This window comes from Squalius cephalus, assembly GCF_949319135.1.
Source record: "Squalius cephalus genome assembly, chromosome: 11".
Classification (NCBI taxonomy): domain Eukaryota; kingdom Metazoa; phylum Chordata; class Actinopteri; order Cypriniformes; family Leuciscidae; genus Squalius; species Squalius cephalus.
In genome coordinates this window covers 13,052,476-13,075,202 of record NC_137132.1, presented here as the reverse complement: position 1 = coordinate 13,075,202, position 22,727 = coordinate 13,052,476, and the positions used below count along the sequence as shown (strand labels likewise).

The following is a 22,727-nucleotide window of genomic DNA, read 5'->3' as shown; positions in this document are numbered from 1 at the left end:
CGACTGTTTCGCGTCAGCCATCCTTAACTCGAGGATGGATCAGTACTGTTTGTGATCCAGCTTACAGTCTCTGGAGCGACAGGCCTAACGTTACTGACCACGGCAGAAATGAAAGTGAGAGCATGCACTTTATGACAGCTCATCAAGTCATTTTACGGATATAAGGTTTACCAGTTTATTAAGCACCCACTGAAAAGGTGTGTATATATTTGTTTACTGTTAGTTGTAACGAGTGTTTTGTGTACTTTGCTGTGTATGTTGTCAATGATAATGAAAGGGAGAGAGAGAGAGAGAGAGTTTATGGATAAGACTTTAATGCACACTTCTTATACTGTGTATATTCAGCTCTTACAGTGATTCTCTGGAGTAAAACTAACGCTTCATCTTTTGTGTGATGTACTAGCTAATGGCTGTGACAAATGTCAGCAGAAAGGTTCCTATGTGAAACACCGCATGACATTTCCTGAGAATGATGCCTCCTGTAGAACAGATGAAGCTTTTCGACTGGGATCAGATGAGGAACACCATCTAACACATGGTAACTGGTTTTCCTCATGATTACATGCACCTTGTGTGTTTGGGTGTAGTGAGACGTTTAACGGATCTGTGGTGTGGTGCAGTGGGCCCCCTGCGTACAAGGCTTTCGAGCATTCAAGTCTTGGGTATCTCTGAGAGACTGGTAGCATTGAAGGAGTTCATTCCAGCAGAGTTTGCCAGAAAGCCTAGGGCTCTCAGTGAAGAGACTTCGTTGGAAGGCAACTGAATTCCGTCAACTGTTGCTGTACACAGGCCCTGTTGTTTTAAAGAGTGTGTTGCCTCGCCAGGTTTATGATAACTTCATGCTGTTGTCTGTTGCCATCTACATTTTGGCAAATTCAAACTATTGTATAGAAATGAATGATTTGGCTCACTCCTTTTTGGTAACATTTGTTGAGCATTATGGCTTGTTGTATGGCAAAGAGATGGTGGTATAAAACATTCATGGCTTGGTACATCTTGCTAGTGATGTAAAAGTGCATGGCCCTTTAGATATCATATCTGGCTTCCCCTATGAAAATTATCTTGGTGACCTTAAGAGATTGGCAAGGAAGCCTCACAATCCACTTGCACAGATAATCCGCAGGTTGTCAGAACATGAGTAAAAAACATCATTGCTTATGGGGGTAAAGAGTATGTTATGTTTCAAGAGTACAGGGAGAAAGAGGCCTTATACACTTACCCTCTTGACTCCAGAAACATGGGAGTATTCATCGTGTCCAATTTGTCAACAGTGATGCACTTTACTGAGCTCACAAAGCCCTGGCAGAAGTGTGTGAGGTTGCCTCTGGGAGACAAATTTGCAGTCTTCCCTCTGACTCACACATCTTAATAATATCACTAATTAATGTACATAGTTCTTGAGAAGCAGCAACACCATTTCTGGATTATATTGTGGGACATGCTTTTGTAAGTGACATTTATATTAATTCTATTTTTAAATGAATCTAAATTAAGTCTAAAATTAATTACTACTCTTGTTTTTTTTGTTTTGTTTTTTTCAGCCAATGTATCATATCGTAATCTTTGAAACCACAAATGAAGTCGAGGTTGTCCCCCATAATTGGGTAAGGGACAATGTTTGTATGTGGCCTCCATACAAATATGAAGATAGAGTTAAAGCCATAAAATCAATGGTAAAGCCAGGACCATCCTGGACTCCCTTCAAAATCCGGATTATTTTTACTAGAGGTACATTTATCCTTAGCTTCCATGGGTCAGATTTACTAACAGATTGCACTAGCATAAACCGTCTTTTGGTGTCGGGATTTATTAAAGACACTTAAAAGGCGTGAACCGTTATTTTTCCAGCTGATCTTGTTGCATATGCATTTTTAAGAGTTTCCCTTTCAGACTCATGCAGAATCATTCAAATTAATTTAAAAGAATCATGCAAGGCGATTAACTAAGGTTTGTCCTAGTTTATTTCCTGGTATTTGCACCATTGTTTACCTCCCCCCAAAAAAGAGATTGTGCCTATTTAGTAAATCTGGCCCATATATAATTTTTTTTTCTCCTATTATTTATTCATAATTTCTCTTTTAATGTATTTTTTAGTTTGCTTCACAGAAACCTTGTTGTTTATCTATACAGAAACATATGAAGAAGCTCGCCAAAAACTACCAGAGGCAGAAATAAACACAGATCTGACAGACGTGGACTCGCCCCCCGTGAGAAGAAAAAGACACATGTAAATACAGCACATGCAGAGCAGAGTATGGCTGCTGAATGAGGACAATCAATTGAATAATTTATTTTTTCTTCAGTAAAAGGTCACGTTTTTTCGATGATAGTGAAACTGAGGATGAAGCAAACTTTCCACTTCCAGCAGCGCCAGAAGTGCAAATCAACCCCATCAGGAAATGTAAGATTGGCCAATTTGTGCAACAGTTATAGTTCTATTAATTTAAATAACACATTTGTTTTTTTGTGAATTCATTTGAGGAATGCTATCATCAGTTCTAGAAGTACACTTTTGCCTTTGAATTTAGTAGGGCTGTCACAAACGTTTTTTTTTTGTTTGTAATCCGTTTATGCTCTGCTTGCAAGCTCTGATAATATCTTTCTTGGACTATCTATGAAATCTGATTCTGTTGTGTAGAACTGAATAAAGAATAATATATTAATTTGTGAAATATATATATATATATATTAATTATTATTATTATTATATATATATATATATATATTTTAACTATGGGGCTATTTTCTGTCCAATTTGTTACTTTAAAAATAATTGTAGCTATTTTTGTTTATTGACTTAAAAAAATTGATTCTTTTTGCCAAGTGCATCCAGAAGTTTCGGTTTTGGCCCAGAATTTTAATTTCGGTGCATTCACTTGGATTTTTTTTGTGTTGTAAATATAATTTATTTTAAAGCAATATTCTCATCAATGTTAAATCAGCTTTGACGAATCTAAATCTGCATATTTTTACATTTTAAAGGGCATTTTTCCCCTTAATTGTATTAAATGTGTGCTCCATCATTCTTACATTTGAACAGTTACTTTTTGAATAATGAGACACTATAGGGATTTTATAAATTATCGCAGTATGTTTACTGAGTTTCTATGTGTGCTGCACTCATTTGGTTTGATTTCTCGAGAGGCTGGGCAAGCCTCAACAGTGCAAACCTTGCTGACAGTACATTATCATTCACTTTCGATCGCCACACACACTAAATTATTGTAGAATCATTCTCCCTCTTGTTTTCCTGTACAGGTACCAGCAGAGCAGGGAATTACTCTCAACCACTGGCCACAGAGGACGCAGAGACAATGAATTGTGAGTATTTGAAAACACTGGGCATGCGAGTTACAGAGTAGATGTGCTTCAGTTTGATAATAGTTAGACTTAACCCTTTAGGCGCCAGAGGTTTTTTCCTAAAACGTTCGATTTTGACATCTTAATTTCAAAAGGCTATATCTTAAAAGTGATAAAAGATAGAGACTTTCTGTAAATTAGAGAAATATTAAGGATGACCCAAAGTTTATGTAGGGATTACATTTTCCCATCTAATTTGCATATTATGACGTCATATGGTGGCCGCCATCTTGGATTATAAAATTTTTATGGTTTTTGTTGATGTTTATTTGGTTGTTTTGTTTTTTTAGCTGACAAAGACGCACACATCACAAGGACATGAACACAAAAAAAGAACACATATTGTGTACACTACTAAATGGTCAGGGAAATAGATAGTAAATCAACAGTGTAATAAATGGCAGACAAAAACAATTGTTGCAGGGCTTTTGCTGTAGAGATAATGACTCCCTATTCATCCAGGTGACATTTCTTGTAGTGTTTCATGGTGTGGTCTTGCGATAGACTATGCATAATAGCCGCTCTGCCCCGTGTCACATCGCCTCTTCTCCTGCTACGAGCAGCAGCGCGCGCGGGCGCGGCTAGTTCTGCCTCGCGCGCGCGCCGAATGTGCACAGCTCGGACTACTGTCATTGTCATTGCGACTCCCCACCCTGCCTCCACGTTGCCCCCTAACTGCCCTATGAATACTTCGACCTCGTCTAACATACCCAGTGGCATTAGACAAAGTCTCCACCACAATACTGTCGCCGCGATTGCGGAGAGGCACACGGTCACGGCTAGCGCGGTAAAAATCTCCCGCGGCCGCCTCGTTCCCCACAACACTAACACGCCTGCTAACTTCGCGATGAACACTCCGACCCCGGGAAACATTGTTCCCACCACTGACATTGGGCAAAGGACCATCTAACATTATATTGGGCAAAGGATTCACCGTTTGTGCTTGGTGTAGGGCTATACTTTCACTTTCAGAATCACCGTCATTTTCTGAAGGCAGATAACGTTATTCCCCTTCAGAATCAGGGTCCGTGAATAGAAGACACAACACTTCATTGCGGGTAAGCTTTATTGATGCCATTAGATAATAATAATAATAATAATCTAATGCAAATACTCACTGATGTTGACAATATTGCTCTGATAAAATGGCTCACTTGCACACTAGCTCCGCTTTTGTTCGCACTGATTCAATGCGCTCTAGCTCGAAGATTTTGTATAGAAGCATGACTTTTTTTTGAGTCGGGGATGAAGTATGACATGTCTGCCAACTAGTGGAGGGGAGGTTGAACGAAATTTGACACCCTATTTGACAAAATCGGCCGTTTTATTCAGTGCTGCATCTTGTCGAGTAAACTCGACCGTGGCGCCCAGAGGGTTAAACTTGTCTCAAAGCTCCTGAACACTGACCTCTCCAATTTCTCCCTCTTGTTTTCCTGTACAGGTACCAGCAGAGCGGGGAATTACTCTCAACCACTGGCCAGAGAGGACGCAGAGACAATGAATTGTGAGTATTTGAAAACACTGGGCCAGGGGCGGACTGAGACCAAAAAGTGGCCCTGGACTTTCTGGCCCACAGCAGCCCACCACATCCCACATCATAACACATTGGCTCATTAATGTGAAGAATAATATTTAACTCGTCGGTGGATCACACGGTAACAGACCCTGGAACGGAAACGACAATGAGTCAAATGTTCAGCACAGGAGTTGATGGAGTAACAGCACTGGCAGGACACAAGCTTCAAAGCTGCATCTGTGGCTGGAAAAAGATAACATCAGAGAAGGGTCTCAAGATCCACCAGGGCAGGAAAAAGTGCCTGAGAGAGCCTAGCGAGGGGCCTCGCATTGACCACTACTTCTTCAGAGGTAGGGCAAATCAGTCGGTTGAAGCCCAGTGGCACGATATTCACCACAGTCCACAGGGTATCAGAACCCCAGACGAAGCTCAACCAAGCACAGAGCCACCAACGGACATGAGTCCAGAGCCCATCCAGCCACAGACAGCAGTAGAGAGGAAGATGAATGGACGGAAGCCTCAAATCTTGTGGCCTAAATCCTGCCAGAAAAAGGAGTGGGAAACCACAGATACAGACCTCGTCCATCTTTTAGAAGGTCTGAAAGGGTGCGTGGAAAGAAAGCTGGACAAGATCGGAGAGATCATTTACAGCTATGGAGCAGTGAGATTTGGGGTGAAAAGTACAACCCCAAACCTTGGGACGCAGAAGAACCCATCAGTCAATCTCAAGTCCAGGAGACAACAAGAGATTGAGCAACTGGTGAAAGAAAGAAGGAACCTGAGAAAACAATGGAGGAAGGCCACAGAAGTGGAAAGGAAAGGACTTGAGGCACTACAGGGTGACATCAAGCAGCGTATTGCAACACTGCGAAGAGCAGAATGCCTTAGAAAGCAACATAAGAAGAAGAAGGAACGAACGACAGAGCCTTCTACAGAGATCCCTACAAGTTTGTCAAAGACCTCTTTGTCAAGGAGAAAACTGGGATCCTCAAAGTACCCTTAAGGGAACTAGAGAAGCACCTGAGGAAGACCTACTCTGACAATCAGAGGCATGTGCCAGCCAGCATCCCGGATGATATGCCGCCAATTCAACCACCCGAGCACCAGCTGGAAGCAAGACCTCCTACTTGGAGCGAAGTGGAGAGCACAGTAAAGCGGGCAAGAACAGCCTCAGCCCCTGGGCCCAATGGCGTTCCATATAGGCTCTATAAGAACGCGCCAGGCGTCTTGAAGTACCTCTGGAAGCTCATGAAAGTGGCATGGGAAAAAGGAATTATACCAAAGGCATGGCGACGGGCAGGAGGAATCCTGATTCCCAAAGAAAAGAATTCCTCAACCATCGATCAGTTCTGCCAGATCAGCCTCCTGAACGTGGAAGGACAGATATTTTTCAGTGTTGTGGCCCAGAGGCTCTCTGTGTTCTTGCAGAAGAACAACTTTGTCGACACCTCAGTGCAGAAGGCAGGGATAAGTGGATTCTCAGGATGCCTGGAACACACAAATGTCATCTGGCACCAGATACAGACAGCCAAGAAGGAGAAGAAAGACCTGCATGTGGTTTTCTTGGATCTTGCCAATGCCTTTGGGTCAGAGCCGCATGAAATTCTGTGGACTGCGTTCAAGTTCTTCCAAGTCCCAGAGGGTATCACAAGGCTGGTCAAAGCCTATTTCCAGGACCTTCAATTCTGTGTGACAGCACAGGCCAGCACAACTGCCTGGCAGCACCTCGAGATAGGCATAATGGCGGGCTGCACTATTTCTCCACTGGCGTTTACCATGGCGATGGAGCTCATTATTCGAGCATCCCGATGGGTGGTAGGAGGGGAGCGGTTGAAGAGCGGGCTGCGTCTTCCTCCAATCAGGCCGTACATGGACGACATGACGACAATAACAACAACAAATGCATGCACCAAACGCCTGTTGGATAAACTCCAGGGAAACATCAAATGGGCAAGAATGGAGATTAAACCCAGCAAATCCCACAGTATCTCCATTGTCAAGGGCCAGCTTACCAATGAGAGGTTCCAGGTCAACAACGAGCCAATACCAACAGTTCTGGAGAAGCCCATCAAAAGCCTCGGCCGCTCGTATAGCGCAGAACTCAAAGACTCGAAGCAGGTGGAGCAACTCAGGCAGGATACAATCAGCGGCCTCAAGAAGATCAACAACACTGCTCTCCCAGGGAAGCTGAAGATGTGGTGCTTTCAGTTTGGGCTGCTGCCCCGTCTCATGTGGCCAATTTCTATCTATGAGGTCACGCTATCCCATGCCATTCGACTGGAGAGATTAGTGAATGCACAAGTGAGGAAGTGGCTTGGACTGCCGAGATGCCTTACCAGCATTGGCCTGTATGGCAACGGAGCCCTCTCCCTGCCAATCTCAAGCCTGGTGGAGGAGTAAAAATGTGCCAAATCAAGGCTGGAAATGACTCTCACAGAATCCCGGGATCCAGTCGTCAGAGGTGCTGCGCCTAACCTAGCAACGGGGAGGAAATGGAAGCCGTTGGCAGCGGTTGCGGCGGCAAAGGCTGCCCTCAGACACCGGGATATAGTGGGGCATGTCCAACATGGCAGAGGGGGCCTTGGATTGGAAGCAGCAACACCCACATGGCAAAAGGCTACTCCAACCGAACGGCGGCACATGGTGGTGGATGAGGTGCGCCACCAGGAGGAAGCAGCCAGGTGTGCCAAGGCTGTCTCCCAAGCCCAGCAAGGCCGCTGGATGAAGTGGGATGGCGTGGAGAGGAGAAAAATCACATGGAGTGAGATGTGGGGCATGGAGGCTAATAGGCTAAGTTTCATCATCAGAGTCACTTACGATGTCCTGCCCTCCCCAACCAACCTGCATCTCTGGTATGGAGAGGACCCAGCCTGTCCCCTGTGTGCAGCCCCAGCAACCCTCAAACACATCCTGGTGGGTTGCAAGACCAGCCTAACTCAAGGAAGGTACACCTGGCGCCACAACCAAGTGCTGAGGTGCTTGGCTGCGGAACTTGAGAACAAGAGGGTAACCACCAACGCCACGCCTCTAAATGCCCAGACTACCATCCGGAGAACAACCTTCATGCGGGAAGGGGAGAAACAGTGGACTAAGCCATCACTCCCAGACTCTGGCCCACTGAACGCAGCCCGGGATTGGGAAATGCGGGTAGACCTTAACCAGAGGCTCACCTTCCCACCCGAAATTGCAGCAACCAACCTGCGCCCAGACCTTGTCCTCTGGTCCAAGTCCTGCCGGCGTGTCTTCATCGTTGAAATGACTGTCCCATGGGAGGATGCCATCGACAAGGCATTCGAACGGAAGAGGCTGCGATATGCCAACTTAGCAGCTGAAGCAGAGGGGCGGGGCTGGAACGTGAAGGTGTGGCCAGTGGAGGTGGGATGCAGAGGTTTTGTAGCCAGCTCTACCACAAGGCTCTTGAAGGAAGTAGGGATCAGAGGGCAGTCCCAACGGAGGGCAATCAAAGAACTTGCCACTGCAGCGGAACGGAGCAGTCACTGGCTGTGGCTGAAACGTAGGGACGCAACATGGGCTGCCAAATGATCGCATGGTGCCACCACCGTGCGACACACACCCGGGTCTGATCAACCCGTGGTGGGCCAACCCCGGGAGAGGGTGTCTTGTGATAAGTGGCCGAAACACCCAATGAGGTCGGGCACACAACTGAAGATGTGTCGCACTGGTGGCACCATGAGTTCTGTGCCAAATTTCACCCCACCCAAGATGACATCCCCATTCAATTGTTGTGCTGAAAGTTAGGGATCTTTAACAACCAGTCCTAGTAAGAATCCTAACACCACAGTGCAAGATACACTACTCAGGACAACTCCTGAATCAAGATTGAACAGAGTCTGTGTGTATAAGAGATGAAAGAATTCTTGTGAAGGAGACAAAACAGATTAGGGATTATTCAGCAATATCTGCAATATGTGTTAGTGTAAAGTAAAGTGTAAAGCAAGTAGCCAAATACAAATAATATTAATACTGTTTATTAATTTATTAATATTAATAAAACCTGCCCAGAAAGCCACATGGACAAAAAGGTGCAAACTTATTGTGTAAGATGTGTTGGTTTTATCTGCAACAGTCATAGCTACAAAATCTACAAAGGTTAGTAGCAAATAAAAATTTGCGTCAGATGCCATGTCACTTAATGTTAAAACTGCTACTGGTTTTTCCTTAAATGCATAGGCCTATTACTCTGAGATCACATAATATGACAAAGCTCCATTGGTAGGCTATTCGGTATGTGCGGCTTTACTGAACCGCTCTTTACTGACTGTAAGTGTAATGTTCAATAAAGTGACGAATGTGATGTGTGACCATCTCTATCAGCTGTATAATCATAAAATATGAGGCAGACATGCGAGTCTCTTTCCATTTTATAAAGCATATTGATAAGGTATTAATATATAACATGGTCATGGAATCTGAAGGGTCAAATTCATCGACCTAGCCTTTTTTGGGTGAATGTGGAGCAGGTCGAGGGCTGGTGACGTCATCGTCTATAATTCAGTGTCTAATATTTTAAACAACGAAGCAGCACACGAAACTTTAACCGGCACAAACGATCGCACAAACAAACGAGACTATTTTGGGTGAATGTGGAGGGGGGGCTGAGCATACCTGTCAAGTTTTGGATTTGAAAATAAGGGAAATTTTCCGGCGCCCACCGCGAGCAGTAACCCCCCATGCTGTGAACATTCATTATAGCCTAAATGAAAACACAAAAGGGTGTATATGAAGAGCATTTATTTAAAGGCTTATTTGCATATTTTCTGTTCATTTATCATTGCTTGTCTTTACATTTACATTTTATTTTCATTCCACATATTCTTTTCATTTCATATTGCTTTTCTTTTACAGTTTTTCTTTTCATTTCACATAACTTTTCTTTACTCTTTTAGTGAGTTATTGTATAAATTTGTTGCAGACTTTTCATTCGCGGTATTTACATGAGGGTTTTTTTTTTTTGGCAGGAGTGCCTTGCGTCTTTTTTTTTTTTTTTTTTTTTACGAACTTTATTATGAACAATGCACAGGACAATAGGTACAGAGAACACTACAAATACTGTGCGTGCCTTCCGTCTCTGTAGTAGAGTCCATCATCCGTCTCTGTTTTTTCTTTCTTTCTGTTTTTTCCCGCGTTGTCACCATGGGGTTGTCACTCATCATCTGACCTCACACACTGACCTCGCGACAACTGCCACCTACAGTACCTGTAGTAGGCTACTGCAGGTGGCAGTTATCGCGAGGCTACTGACAGACTCAGATTAGGAATGTTTTTTAGTTTTTTTTTTACTCCGCCCGGGCCCGGGGTAGCCTATTATTATTTTTTAATAACGCAGGTTAAAAACCGGGAGATTTACGGGAAAATACTAATACGGGAGGACGGCGGGAAAGAAGGGTAAAATACGGGACTTTCCCGGCCAAAACAGGATACTTGACAGGTATGGGGCTGAGTGACCTCAGAATGACCAATAAATATTATTTTAATATTTAAGAAACTGAAGCAGCACAAAATAAACGTTTATCGGCGCAAATTAGCACAAACATATGAGACTATTTTGGGTGAATGTGGCTTGTGACGTCATCGTCTATAATTCGGTCTAATATTTCAAAAACTGAAGCAGCACAAACAAAACCGGCACAAACCGAACGAGACTATTTTATTTGGAGCATGTGGCATCAGAATGACCTATAAATATTCCTTTACTATCTAAAAAACAGATAGTACAACAGCACAAACGAAGTAAAAACGCTTGAGCCTATTTTGCCGACGTTTTGCATTGGGTTGGGGGCGGGGCCAACTTCCTGCAGTGATTGACAGGGCGGGGTGGGCACGTGATCGGCTCAGAAAGAATGCATTTTCAAATTGCACATTGCATTTTGCTACATTCATTGAGGGACACTTAATGGAAATGCAATCGCAAGTGTCTTACCTGTGAGTGTAAGTGCAATTAAGAAAAAATAACATTTAAATTACAATTTTGCTACAGTTTTTGCTTGAACATGTTAAACAAGACACGTTTTTCAGTAGCCTAACGCATGCACACATTACAGTAACTGCTACTGCTTTCTGTTCCAGTGGACTCAGAGCAGTTTAGCAACTTGTTTGACTTTCAAAAATATCTGACAGCTTGATCAGCAAATATGTGATTTTGACTTTTACTGTTTAAAAGAACCAGTCAGTCGTGATTAAAGAACGTTTTCATTGTTCTGCTTGGTGTCTAAGATAAGCCCATATTCACCCACTGGATGATAATATAATCTTTTGTCTGTTATGCATGCGCTTTCAGTAGAATTAATCAGTTCGCCTTTTGATTAACAAACCCATCATCCCAACAGATGACGACAGCAGTAGCCTGGGGAAACCAGAAAATGTTGCGGAGAGCTTTGGCCGGAGTCTTCATCCAGAGCTAATGAAGGTACTCTAATTACAATGCTAACTGGAGTGGTTTGAACACTGCTAGGACAGTCACTAGGCCAATTAAAGGAGAACTCCAGTCAATTTTAACATTGAGCTCATTTTTTTGTCAATTTGGAGTGCTGTCAGTACAGAGAACAACGACAAAAATCGGTGTTGCCTACACCGTGTTATCCTCTTTTTAAAATTTGCACCCTGTTGACTTCAATGGGGCAATATTTAAACCTGCTTTTAGCCTCTTTACATCCTTGATGTGTCATTACAAGTGCACAGGTCATGTGAGTGATTCCTTCAGAGTGAACACGAGTGAATCTGACTGCAGTAGATGTGAAAAATATGTATAAAAATGATGTTATTTAAGCCAGCGCAAATACCTGTGTTTACATCCTGTTTTCGGTTGAAGTCCAAAGTAGTCGATTGCCGAGTTCACGCGCGTGATCATAGGTAACTAAACCTATGCGCGTGAACTCGACAATCGACTACTTTGGACTTCAACCGAAAACAGGATGTAAACACAGGTATTTGCGCTGGCTTAAATAACATCATTTTTATCCATATCTTTCACATCTACTGCAGTCAGATTCACTCGTGTTCACTCTGAAGGAATCACTCACATGACCTGTGCACTTGTAATGACACATCAAGGATGTAAAGAGGCTAAAAGCAGGTTTAAATATTGCCCCATTGAAGTCAACAGGGTGCAAATTTTAAAAAGAGGATAACACGGTGTAGGCAACACCGATTTTTGTCGTTGTTCTCTGTATTCACAGCACTCCGAGTCCAAATTGACAAAAAAATGAGCTCAATGTTAAAATTGACCGGAGTTCTCCTTTAATTGTCATTCTGTTTTTCATGTCACTTACTGGTTACTTTATTAGGTACACCTTGCTAGTAGCGGGTTGGACCCACGTTTGCTTTCAGAACTGCCTTATTTCTTCATGGCACAGATTCAACGAGGTGCTAGAAACATTCCTCCGAGATTTTTGTCTATATTGACATGAGAGCATCACACAGTTACTACAGGTTTATCGGCTGAACATCAGTGATGTGAATCTCCCGTTCCACCACATCTCAAAGCTGCTCTATTGGATTGAGATCTGGTGACTATGGAGGCTATTTGAGTATAGTGAAGTCATTGTAATGTTTAAGAAAGCAGTTTGAGATGATTTGAGCTTTATACATGGTGTGTTATCCTACTGGAAGTAGCCATCAGAAGATGTGTAGACTGTGGTCATACAGGGATGGACATGATCAGCAATAATACTCGGGGTAGGCTGTGGCGTTTGTGATGCTCAACTGGTACTAAGGTCCCCAAAAGTGAGCCAAGAAAATATCCTCTACATCATTACTTCACCATTACCAGCCTGAACCGCTGATTCAAGGCAGGATGGTCCACGCTTTCATGTTGTTTACACCAAATTCTGATCCTACCTTCTGAATGTCGCATCAGAAATCCAGACTCATCAGACCAGGCAACGCTTTTCCAATCTTGAATTGTCCAGTTTTAGAGAGCCGGTGTGAATTGTGTCCTCAGTGTCTGTTCTCAGCTGACAGGAGTGTCACCGGTGTGTGTCTTCTGCTGCTGTTGCTCCTCTGCTTCAAGGTTCGATGTGTTGTGTGTTCAGAGATGCTCTTCTGAAACCTCGGTTGTAACGAGTGATTAATTGAGTTACTGTTGAACCAGTCTGGTCATTCTCTTCTGACCTCTGACACCAACAAGGCATTTTCCCCCACAGAGCTGCTGCTCACTGGATATTTTCTCTTTTTGTGTGTGAAAATCCCCGTAGATGAACAGTTTCTGAAATACTCAGAGCAGCCCGTCTGCCACTATTAACTATGCCATGTTCAAAATCACTTAAATCACCTTTCTCCCTCCATTCTGATGCTCAGTTTCAACTTCAGCGGATCGTCTTGACCATGTCTACTTGCACTGAGCTGCTGCCATGTGATTGGCTGATTAGAAATTTGCATTAACGAGCAGTTGAACAGGTGTACCTAAAAAGTGGCCTGCTAGTGTACATAATAAAATGTTTAATAAAATAGGCCCATATGATTTACCTTAATGCTGTGAATATAATATAATATAATATAATATAATGCAGTATGATTAAAGCAATAAACTTTTTTTTTTCTATGAAGGAAAACCTTTGACTATTTTTGTCAACTTTTTTTTTTTTTTACTGGTCCATACATTACAATCAATGATAATACCTGGCATACTTCTCATTAAGCCATCTGCAAATGTACATTAATAACCCATAAAAAAATAAATAAATAAAAAAAAAGCATCACAGGCTCGGTAGGTAGTACTAAAGTAAGCAAGGACCCAATAGGCTTTCATTCTACATTACATATGCATAATCATTTTTAGACATAGTAAAATCAAAACGAGAACTAAAACAAACATGGGATAAACCTCAATGACTCGCAAAGCCCTCTTCCGAGGGGGAATAAAGGAAAAGAGAAAAAAACAAAAAACACCGAAATCCATTTTAAACAAAAGATGGTCGTAATGGAGTGATATACGTTATCCATCTTTCCCATCTTTTCAAAAAAGTCCCTTGTTGCAATCTCAAAACAAAAGTAATCCTTTCCATCTTGAAAATATCATAGATAATGTCAAACCATTCTTCCACGGTAGGTTTTCCTGGATTTAACCACCTTCTAGTAATAGCTTTTCTACTAGCAGCACTTAGAATCTGAAATAAGTATTTGGCATGAGAAGAAAAATTTTCTGTTGTTAAGGCACCTAAATATAAAGACTCAAATTTAAATTGAATATCCATCTGAAAAATGCTTTGCAAAATTTTATAAACCTCCCGCCAAAATGGAATCAATAATGTACAGGACCAGAAAATGTGAAAATGATTTGCTTCGAGGCACCCACATTGTCGCCAGCATGCCAAAGAATTGGTGTAGTGCTTCTTTTGAGCTGGAGTAATGAAAAACCTTATAAGGTTTTTCCAGCAAAACTCTCGCCATAAAGATGAACTGGAAGTTTTCCACTGTATCTCGCATAAGTTCTCCCAATCTTCTTCCTTTAGAACAAAATTTCCTTCCCGTTCCCATTTTTGCTTTACATACAGTGAACTACCTTTTGTTTGTTGTAGCCCCTTGTATATTCTTGCGATGAGCTTCTGGTTAGAGCCAGCAAGATAAGCCTCTATAAACACTTTTAACAAAATGTTATCCCAGCCCACTGTACACCTCTTCTGCATTTGGTCAATATAATGCCGGACCTGTAGGAATCTGTAAAAATCGTCCTTAACTAAGCCAAATTTCGTCTTCAGATTTTGAAAGCTATTTATAGTCCCCTTATGCATAAATGTACAGTACGCTGTTAAGCCTTGCGAAGTCCATCTCTTAAATCTTGCGTCCCATCTATTAGGCAAAAAATCGGCATCAAATGCACACCATCTCAGAACCTTTACCCCATCCTTCAGGTTACTTTGAGCTATTACCTTGCTCCAAATCTTAAGTGACAAACATATCCATGGGTTTCCCAAATCCTTTAAATTGTACAACAGGTCCTTATCCCCAATTGCAGCCTGAATTGGAAATTCATCTGACATAGCACCTTCAATCTCCTTCCATCTAGCACAGTAATCTGGGTTGCACCAGCATACTAATGGCCTCAATTGAGCGGCAGTATAGTAGTCTTTTAAACATGGGAGAGCGACCCCGCCCTTGTTTTTTGTCAATTGTAAACTCTGGTATCTAATTCTTGGCCTTCGTCCCTGCCAAATGAACCTTGAAATATACTTGTCCCACTCCTGAAATTGTTGGTCAGGTATATCTAGTGGAAGAGATTGAAAGAGATACAGCAACTTCGGCAAAATAACCATTTTGACAGATTCAACGCGTGATCCGAAACTAAGAAAAGGTAAAAGATCCCATCTCCTTATGTCTTCCCTAATCTTTTTATTCAAGGGGAGGTAGTTAAGTGAGAACAAATTTGTCAAGTCTATTGGAATGTTTACCCCCAAATACCTAATTGAAACCGAGTCCCATTTCAAATTATACTTATTTTTCATATTTACAGAAGGGCTGTAATTAAAACAGAGAATTTGTGTTTTTGGAACATTCAGCTTATATCCAGAGAAGGATCCGTATTGCTCCAATAATTCCAATAGCCGTGCCAAAGACTGCTCAGGGTCAGTTAAATACACCAGTACATCATCAGCGAACAACGAAATAATTTGTTCTCCCCCATACATAGCGATTCCTTTAATATTGTTGTCCTGAATGATCCATTGGCTCAGGGGCTCAATAAAAATTGCAAACAGGAGGGGGCTAATTGGGCAGCCCTGTCTTGTTCCTCTTTCTAATGTAAAGGGGCTAGAGACAGCCCCATTTATTTTAATTCTTGCCCTTGGGTTATCGTAGAGAGCTTGTAATGTTTTAATAAATGTACTATGAAAACCAAATTTGTCCAAAACTTTATATAAAAAAGACCAATTTACACCGTCAAACGCTTTTTCTGCGTCCAGCCCCATTAGTACTGCATCTAAATTATATTCTGTTATATGATTAATTACGTGCAAAGTCCTTCTGATACTGTCTTGAGTTTGTCTTCCACGAATAAAACCCGTCTGGTCAAGACTAATAATTAATGGTAGCATTCCCTCTATTCGTTTGGCTAGTATATGGGTAAATATTTTATAATCCTGGTTCAACACGCTTACTGGTCTAAAATTCCCGCATTCAGACTTGTCCTTCCCCTCCTTCGGAATTAAAGATATTACCGCCTCCCTCCAGGAGGGAGGTATACTGTTCTCTTTAAGTACCCAGTTAAAGGTGGACTGCAGCACAGGGGTCAAAGAACCCTCCATGACTCTGTACCATTCGGAAGGGAACCCGTCCGGACCTGGAGCCTTATTTGGTTTAAGATGCGATATGGCTGAGCGGATTTCTTTCACTGTTATTTCTGCTACGAGATTCCTACTTTGTTCACTATTCAATTTAGGCAGACGAATTTTCTGAAAGAAATCTTCCATTTTCTCTCCATCTATTTGAGGTTGGGAATATAGTTTTTTATAATAATTTTCAAAACAATCTTGTATTTCGTTTAATTTGTAATGCATAGAATTAGTAATAGGATTTTTTATTTTATGAATTGAATTCTCTGCTTGTTGCTTTTTCAGCCTATAAGCTAATAATTTGCTGGCTTTCCCACCCCCTTCATAATATTTCTGTTTTGTAAAAATTAACTTTTTTTGTATATCCTTTGTATAAATCTCATTTATTTCGTTCTTATTTTTGTCAACTTTATAACAGTTTTTTTATATTTTTTTATATTCTTTTGCTAAATGTGATTTAAACATCACAATTATTGTGGTTATCTCAAATAATTGCGATTAGATCAAATAACTATGATGAGATAATTGTAATAATCATGACAGGCTTTCAATAATCATAATGGCTTTCTGTCTGCTGCATACTGTGCAGTTTATAATGAATACTGTTGTAAAAAAAATGCAACAGTATGCAACAATACACATTTTAAAACAAAGTATGCTTCATTGTTGTCACCTGCCCTCAACATGTTGTACCATTTAATTCAGTGAGTGGCGTCCAGGTATTAAAATATATATTATTTAGAATTCTTAGTCCAGTTTCGTGTATAAATGTCTTAATCATGGCAATCCAATAAAAATACAAATAAATAAATAAAGAGAGAAATCGCAGTTGATTTTGTTTAGTGTTTATTCATCATTCAGTAAATGGAAGGTCAAGTTGAGTTTAATGCGTTGCACAATGCTTAAAGGGCACCTATTATGACTCTTTTCACAAGATGTAAAATAAGTCTCTGATGTCCCCAGAGTGTGTATGTGAAGTTTTAGCTTAAAATACCTAACAGATAATTTTTTACAGCATGTTTAAATTGTCATTTTTTGGGGCTCAGAAAAACGCGCTGTTTTAGTGTGTGCCCTTTAAATGCAAATGAACTGCTGCTGTCCGCACAGGGGGCGGAGCCTCACGAGCTCGCGCTCAGAGCCAGGACAATCTCATCTGATAATATCAGAACAGAAACTCTCAGTTGCGGTGTTCATTTCATTCGGAGTCGGACAATAATGCCCACAGAGCCAGAGAATATATGCTGTATGGAGATAAAACAGGTATAGTTTAGTTTAATTACGGTTGTAACTTATTTGTCATCTTCTTTTATCCACTATTAATACAAGCCTGCTGTGGCAGACCCTGTCCGAATGATGACCAAAATATACTGATGAGTTCAGCGAAGTTTATTGTACATCACACAAAAGATGAAGCGTTAGTTTTACTCCAGAGAATGACTGTAAGAGCTGAATATACACAGTATAAGAAGTGCACATTAAAGTCTTATCCATAAACTCTCTCTCTCTCTCCCTTTCATTATCATTGACAACATACACAGCAAAGTACACAAAACACTCGTTACAACTAACAGTAAACAAATATATACACACCTTTTCAGTGGGTGCTTAATAAACTGGTAAACCTTATATCCGTAAAATGACTTGATGAGCTGTCATAAAGTGCATGCTCTCACTTTCATTTCTGCCGTGGTCAGTAACGTTAGGCCTGTCGCTCCAGAGACTGTAAGCTGGATCACAAACAGTACAGATCCATCCTCGAGTAACAACGAGAGTAAATGAAGACTGCTATGTTCATTCTTACATCCAACAACAAAACACCTCAATCGCTTAGGAGACATTCTTTTCTACAGCTGCTCAAGCGTCGAAACAATGGCGGACTCTGTGTCCAGCTCACTCAGGGCGGGGCTATGCTCAAACTGCAGTGTCAATCAACAGTCGTAGGAGGGGCCTGTGCAATTCTACGTCACACTGCATAGAATCTTAGAACAGCTCATTCTGAGACAGTGCTTATGATTTATTGAGATTTTAAAAAAAAACACTGGGTGGATTTTTATCATTCTAGGGTGGTTTTGCTCACACACTGCCAACAGACATTTATGTTCAAACACCATGTAAAAGTGAATTTTGCATAATAGGTGCCCTTTAATATACTTTGACACAATTGGTGAATTTTGGTTTTATTTATGCATAAGCTTTTACAAATGCAAAGTGTTTTTGTCTTGTTATCTCCAGTATGCCAGAGAAACTGAGCAGCTGAATAAAATGAGCAGGAATGAGGGCCGACAGAAGATCTTCACCCTCGATCCGGAGATGCAGGTTAGTCCATTCTGCAGTGTTCTGCTATTAGAAAGACAGTCTGAAGTATTAATGAAAATCAATCTAATATATCTTCCTTTTTCTTTTCAGAGATTAGATTTCTCAGGCATCGAGCCTGACGTGAAGCCGTTCGAAGAGCGATTCGGACGAAGGATCATGGTTAGTTGTCATGATTTGACCTTTAGCCTGCAAGGATGCGTCAGTGAGAAGAATGATGGCGTCTCAACTAACGTGAGTAAACTCTCATCTGTACATTTCATCTTTCTTGTCAGTGTCAGATTTTTGTTCTGTTTTGCTATTAGAATTTGTAGTAAATTCTACAGGAATGTTGAGATCAGTTACATGAGAATGTTTATCATAACTGTATCAAAGCCAAAATATTAATATAACCTTTGACTCAGTTATCCTCATATGACCCTACTCATTTTTTTATTTATTTTATTTATCCATATGTGGAGAGTCCTGATATATATTAAACACTGATTTTTATATAATCTGACATCACAATTCAGAAAAGTTTAATCAATTAATCAATTGTATTTTACAGATTTAAATACATACATATTATAAAAAAAAAAAAAAAAAAGTAATATTTATTTTGGGTGAACTATCCACAATACATAGTGTTGCATTTTTGTATTTTGCATTTTTCGATTTATTGTGACACAATATATTGTTACACCCCTAGAGTTTAAATGAAATAAGACAGTATTGCTTCCACATGAATGATTTCAGTAAAACTGTATTTTTTATTTATGCAGTGACAGGTTTCAATGCAGTTGGGGTCATTGGGAGAGGCACGTAAAAGGACTGCGGGTGGAAACCTGGCACATCTCTTCTTTTTTTTTCTTTTTTCTTTTCTTTTTTTTTTTTTTTAATGTTTTTTTGTGCATATATCAAATAAAAACATATTCATATTCAAATTCAAATTCAAATTCAGAGGCGGTGTCGTTCACAGAGGCGGTGTCGATCACAGAGGCGGTGTCGTTCACAGAGGCGGTGTCGTTCACAGAGGCGGCGTCGTTCACAGAGGCGGTGTCGTTCACAGAGGCGGTGTCGTTCACAGAGGCGGTGTCGTTCACAGAGGCGGTGTCGATCACAGAGGCGGTGTCGTTCACAGAGGCGGTGTCGTTCACAGAGGCGGTGTCGTTCACAGAGGCGGTGTCGATCACAGAGGGGGTGTCGATCACAGAGGCGGTGTCTTTCACAGAGGGGGTGTCGTTCACAGAGGGGGTGTCGTTCACAGAGGCGGTGTCGTTCACAGAGGCGGTGTCGATCACAGAGGCGGTGTCGTTCACACAGGCGGTGTCGTTCACAGAGGCGGTGTCGTTCACAGAGGCGGTGTCGTTCACAGAGGCGGTGTCGATCACAGAGGGGGTGTCGATCACAGAGGCGGTGTCGTTCACAGAGGGGGTGTCGTTCACAGAGGGGGTGTCGTTCACAGAGGCGGTGTCGTTCACAGAGGCGGTGTCGTTCACAGAGGCGGTGTCGTTCACAGAGGCGGTGTCGATCACAGAGGGGGTGTCGATCACAGAGGCGGTGTCGTTCACAGAGGGGGTGTCGTTCACAGAGGGGGTGTCGTTCACAGAGGCGGTGTCGTTCACAGAGGCGGTGTCGATCACAGAGGCGGTGTCGTTCACACAGGCGGTGTCGTTCACAGAGGCGGTGTCGTTCACAGAGGCGGTGTCGTTCACAGAGGGGGTGTCGATCACAGAGGGGGTGTCGATCACAGAGGCGGTGTCGTTCACAGAGGCGGTCACAGAGGCGGTGTCGTTCACAGAGACGGGGTCGTTCACAGAGGCGGTGTCGTTCACAGAGGCGGTCACAGAGGCGGTGTCGTTCACAGAGACGGGGTCGTTCACAGAGGCGGTGTCGTTCACAGAGGCGGGGTCGTTCACAGAGGCGGTGTCGATCACAGAGGCGGTGTCGATCAGAGAGGCGCTGTCGTTCACAGAGGCGGTGTCGATCACAGAGGCGGTGTCGTTCACAGAGGCGGTGTCGTTCACAGAGGCGGTGTCGATCACAGAGGCGGTGTCGTTCACAGAGGCGGTGTCGTTCACAGAGGCGGTGTCGTTCACAGAGGCGGTGTCGTTCACAGAGGCGGTGTCGTTCACAGAGGCGGTGTCGTTCACAGAGGCGGTGTCGTTCACAGAGGCGGTGTCGTTCACAGAGGCGGTGTCGTTCACAGAGGCGGTGTCGTTCACAGAGGCGGTGTCGTTCACAGAGGCGGTGTCGTTCTCAGTTGGAGACTCAGACCCTGTGGTAAAAGAAGAAAGCAGAAACATTATATTTTTTAATTTACTTCATTTTTATCAGTATAATAAAAGTCAGAGTCAGCGCAGATCCAGTTTTCTAAAGCTACTCACTTTTGAACGTGTCTGACAGTCACTCCATCCCAGAGTATATGTTAGTCCAGTAACTACGACTAGGACTGAACGATTAATTGCATTTTCGATAATATCGCGATACGATGAAATGCGTTTTTTTTTTTTTAAACCGCAAAGCTGCGATTACAGTCTGGTCACGTGACACGCGAGAGTAAATCAGTCTGTATTGCAGATGAGGCATCCACTTGGCACACTACGCATATTGGCCTGGCTACAGGAAATAACAGTTAATGTTTAATTTATGTGATATTGTGTTAGAGATTCTCTCCAACGATTCTGTATCGATTAAGATAATTTCAGATTTATGTCTGAGCTTAGATTTAAACACAGATCCGTGATGACGTGTGTGCTTTATAAACAACCGAATTCTGCTTGCTTCTAATTCCTCTGTCTCTCTCTCTCACACACACGACACCACTCGAACCTTACGAGAAATAATCTTTAATAAAGTTCGGAAAAGTTGAAGCGAATTACAAGGACATTCGCGGGCTTCATTGCACAAGATATGAGATACGCGCGGTCTGCGTGATGTTACTTTTGTAGTGCGCGGTCTCGTCTGCCAGTATTTTACTTACAAATGCTCTACGAAGGCATCATATGTCTTGGAATGCAGTTGGCTTATATATTAAAAATAGGAAAATCACGGACAGAAGCTGCTTTCAATTTCAAATACTCATGCGCGCTTTGCGAAGAGCGTTTGAGCATGCGGCTGTGTCTACGTCTACGTGGTTTAATGTACTTGCATGTACTTTAATGTACTTGCATCTCAAAATGCTTTTATGATGCGAAATTAATGTGACACAGTCAGTTATATCTTAATTTATTAAACAGACAGGACAAACCACATCTTATAATTTCAAAAGAGATGAAAACGAGAGAAAAACAGCCTACTCTTAAATACTGAAAGCACTCTTAGTTTATTGATTGTAATTTTTTCCCCCTTTGTTATTTGTTTTGAAGCTATATTAGTTAAAATTATTAACATGTAATTGTATTAATTTAGTTTTTTAATGTGTAATTATTATAAGTAGGCCTACTTATAATTATGTAATTAAATAATTAAAAGTTTTATTAATAAGATCAATTAAAGAAAAAAAATGTATCGGCTCATGAGGTGCCTAAAGATTGCCTTCCCTATTTAACAATGATTTATTGCTTGTTTTTGTTGAATAATAGAAAAGATAAAGAGCTTAAAAAATAATCGCATATTAAATCGCAATCGCAATATTGGTAAAACTAAATCGCAATTCGATTATTTTCCAAAATCGTTCAGCCCTAACTACGACAGTTAACTGATGGAACTGACGAGCACGAGCAGCTGACACTGAGCATGCGTTTACTGCCGAACGTACTGTCAGGTACAGCCACGGTATCTTTGGCCAGGTGGTATATAGCATAGGGGGCGGGACGTTCAGATTCTAGAGAGCATTTGATTGGACAGAAGATGTGATGAGAAGCCATAGACTGTAAAAAATATGGACGTAGTGTTCGTGACGTCACCCGTAGGTTTCTAAATAGAGTTTTTGAAGCCTAAAGTGGGCATAGCCGGTGTGGTGAATAATCCGGTCACTTTGGTGTGAAGAGTCCGGGCTTAGGACCCAAGCAATCCGATTGGTTCAAAGCACGTTTTATGGGTAATCGCTTTAGTGCCTGGTTACAAATCATACAAAATTATTTTATTATAGAGGACGTTTGTACTACATTATAATGAGTGTACTACATTTTTTAGTTTTTTTTTTTTTGGAACATCGTTGAATAAACATGAGCAGCACTGCACGTTTCGAAGTCAAAACGCGGCGTGTTTTTTTATATGAATGTATCTTTGAAGGGAACTGACTGTCTTTAGAAAAGTTTCAATATTAT

General features: G+C 41.7%; 1 protein-coding gene across 1 annotated transcript in view; it reads left to right on the top strand.

The window, feature by feature from the left end:
• Window positions 1–1,595: 1,595 nt before the first annotated feature.
• The window catches only part of LOC307167288 (uncharacterized protein), a gene marked incomplete at its 3' end in the record, with an annotated part of 35,645 nt that continues 14,513 nt past the window's right edge, over window positions 1,596–22,727 (top strand). The window contains exons 1-8 of the mRNA XM_079886272.1: window positions 1,596–1,728; window positions 2,131–2,227; window positions 2,304–2,401; window positions 3,259–3,321; window positions 4,802–4,864; window positions 11,224–11,303; window positions 18,394–18,477; window positions 18,568–18,708. Of these exons, the coding sequence (XP_079742398.1) occupies window positions 1,623–1,728; window positions 2,131–2,227; window positions 2,304–2,401; window positions 3,259–3,321; window positions 4,802–4,864; window positions 11,224–11,303; window positions 18,394–18,477; window positions 18,568–18,708 (732 nt within the window). The 5' untranslated portion in view covers window positions 1,596–1,622. The remainder of the gene's footprint in view (window positions 1,729–2,130; window positions 2,228–2,303; window positions 2,402–3,258; window positions 3,322–4,801; window positions 4,865–11,223; window positions 11,304–18,393; window positions 18,478–18,567; window positions 18,709–22,727) is intronic.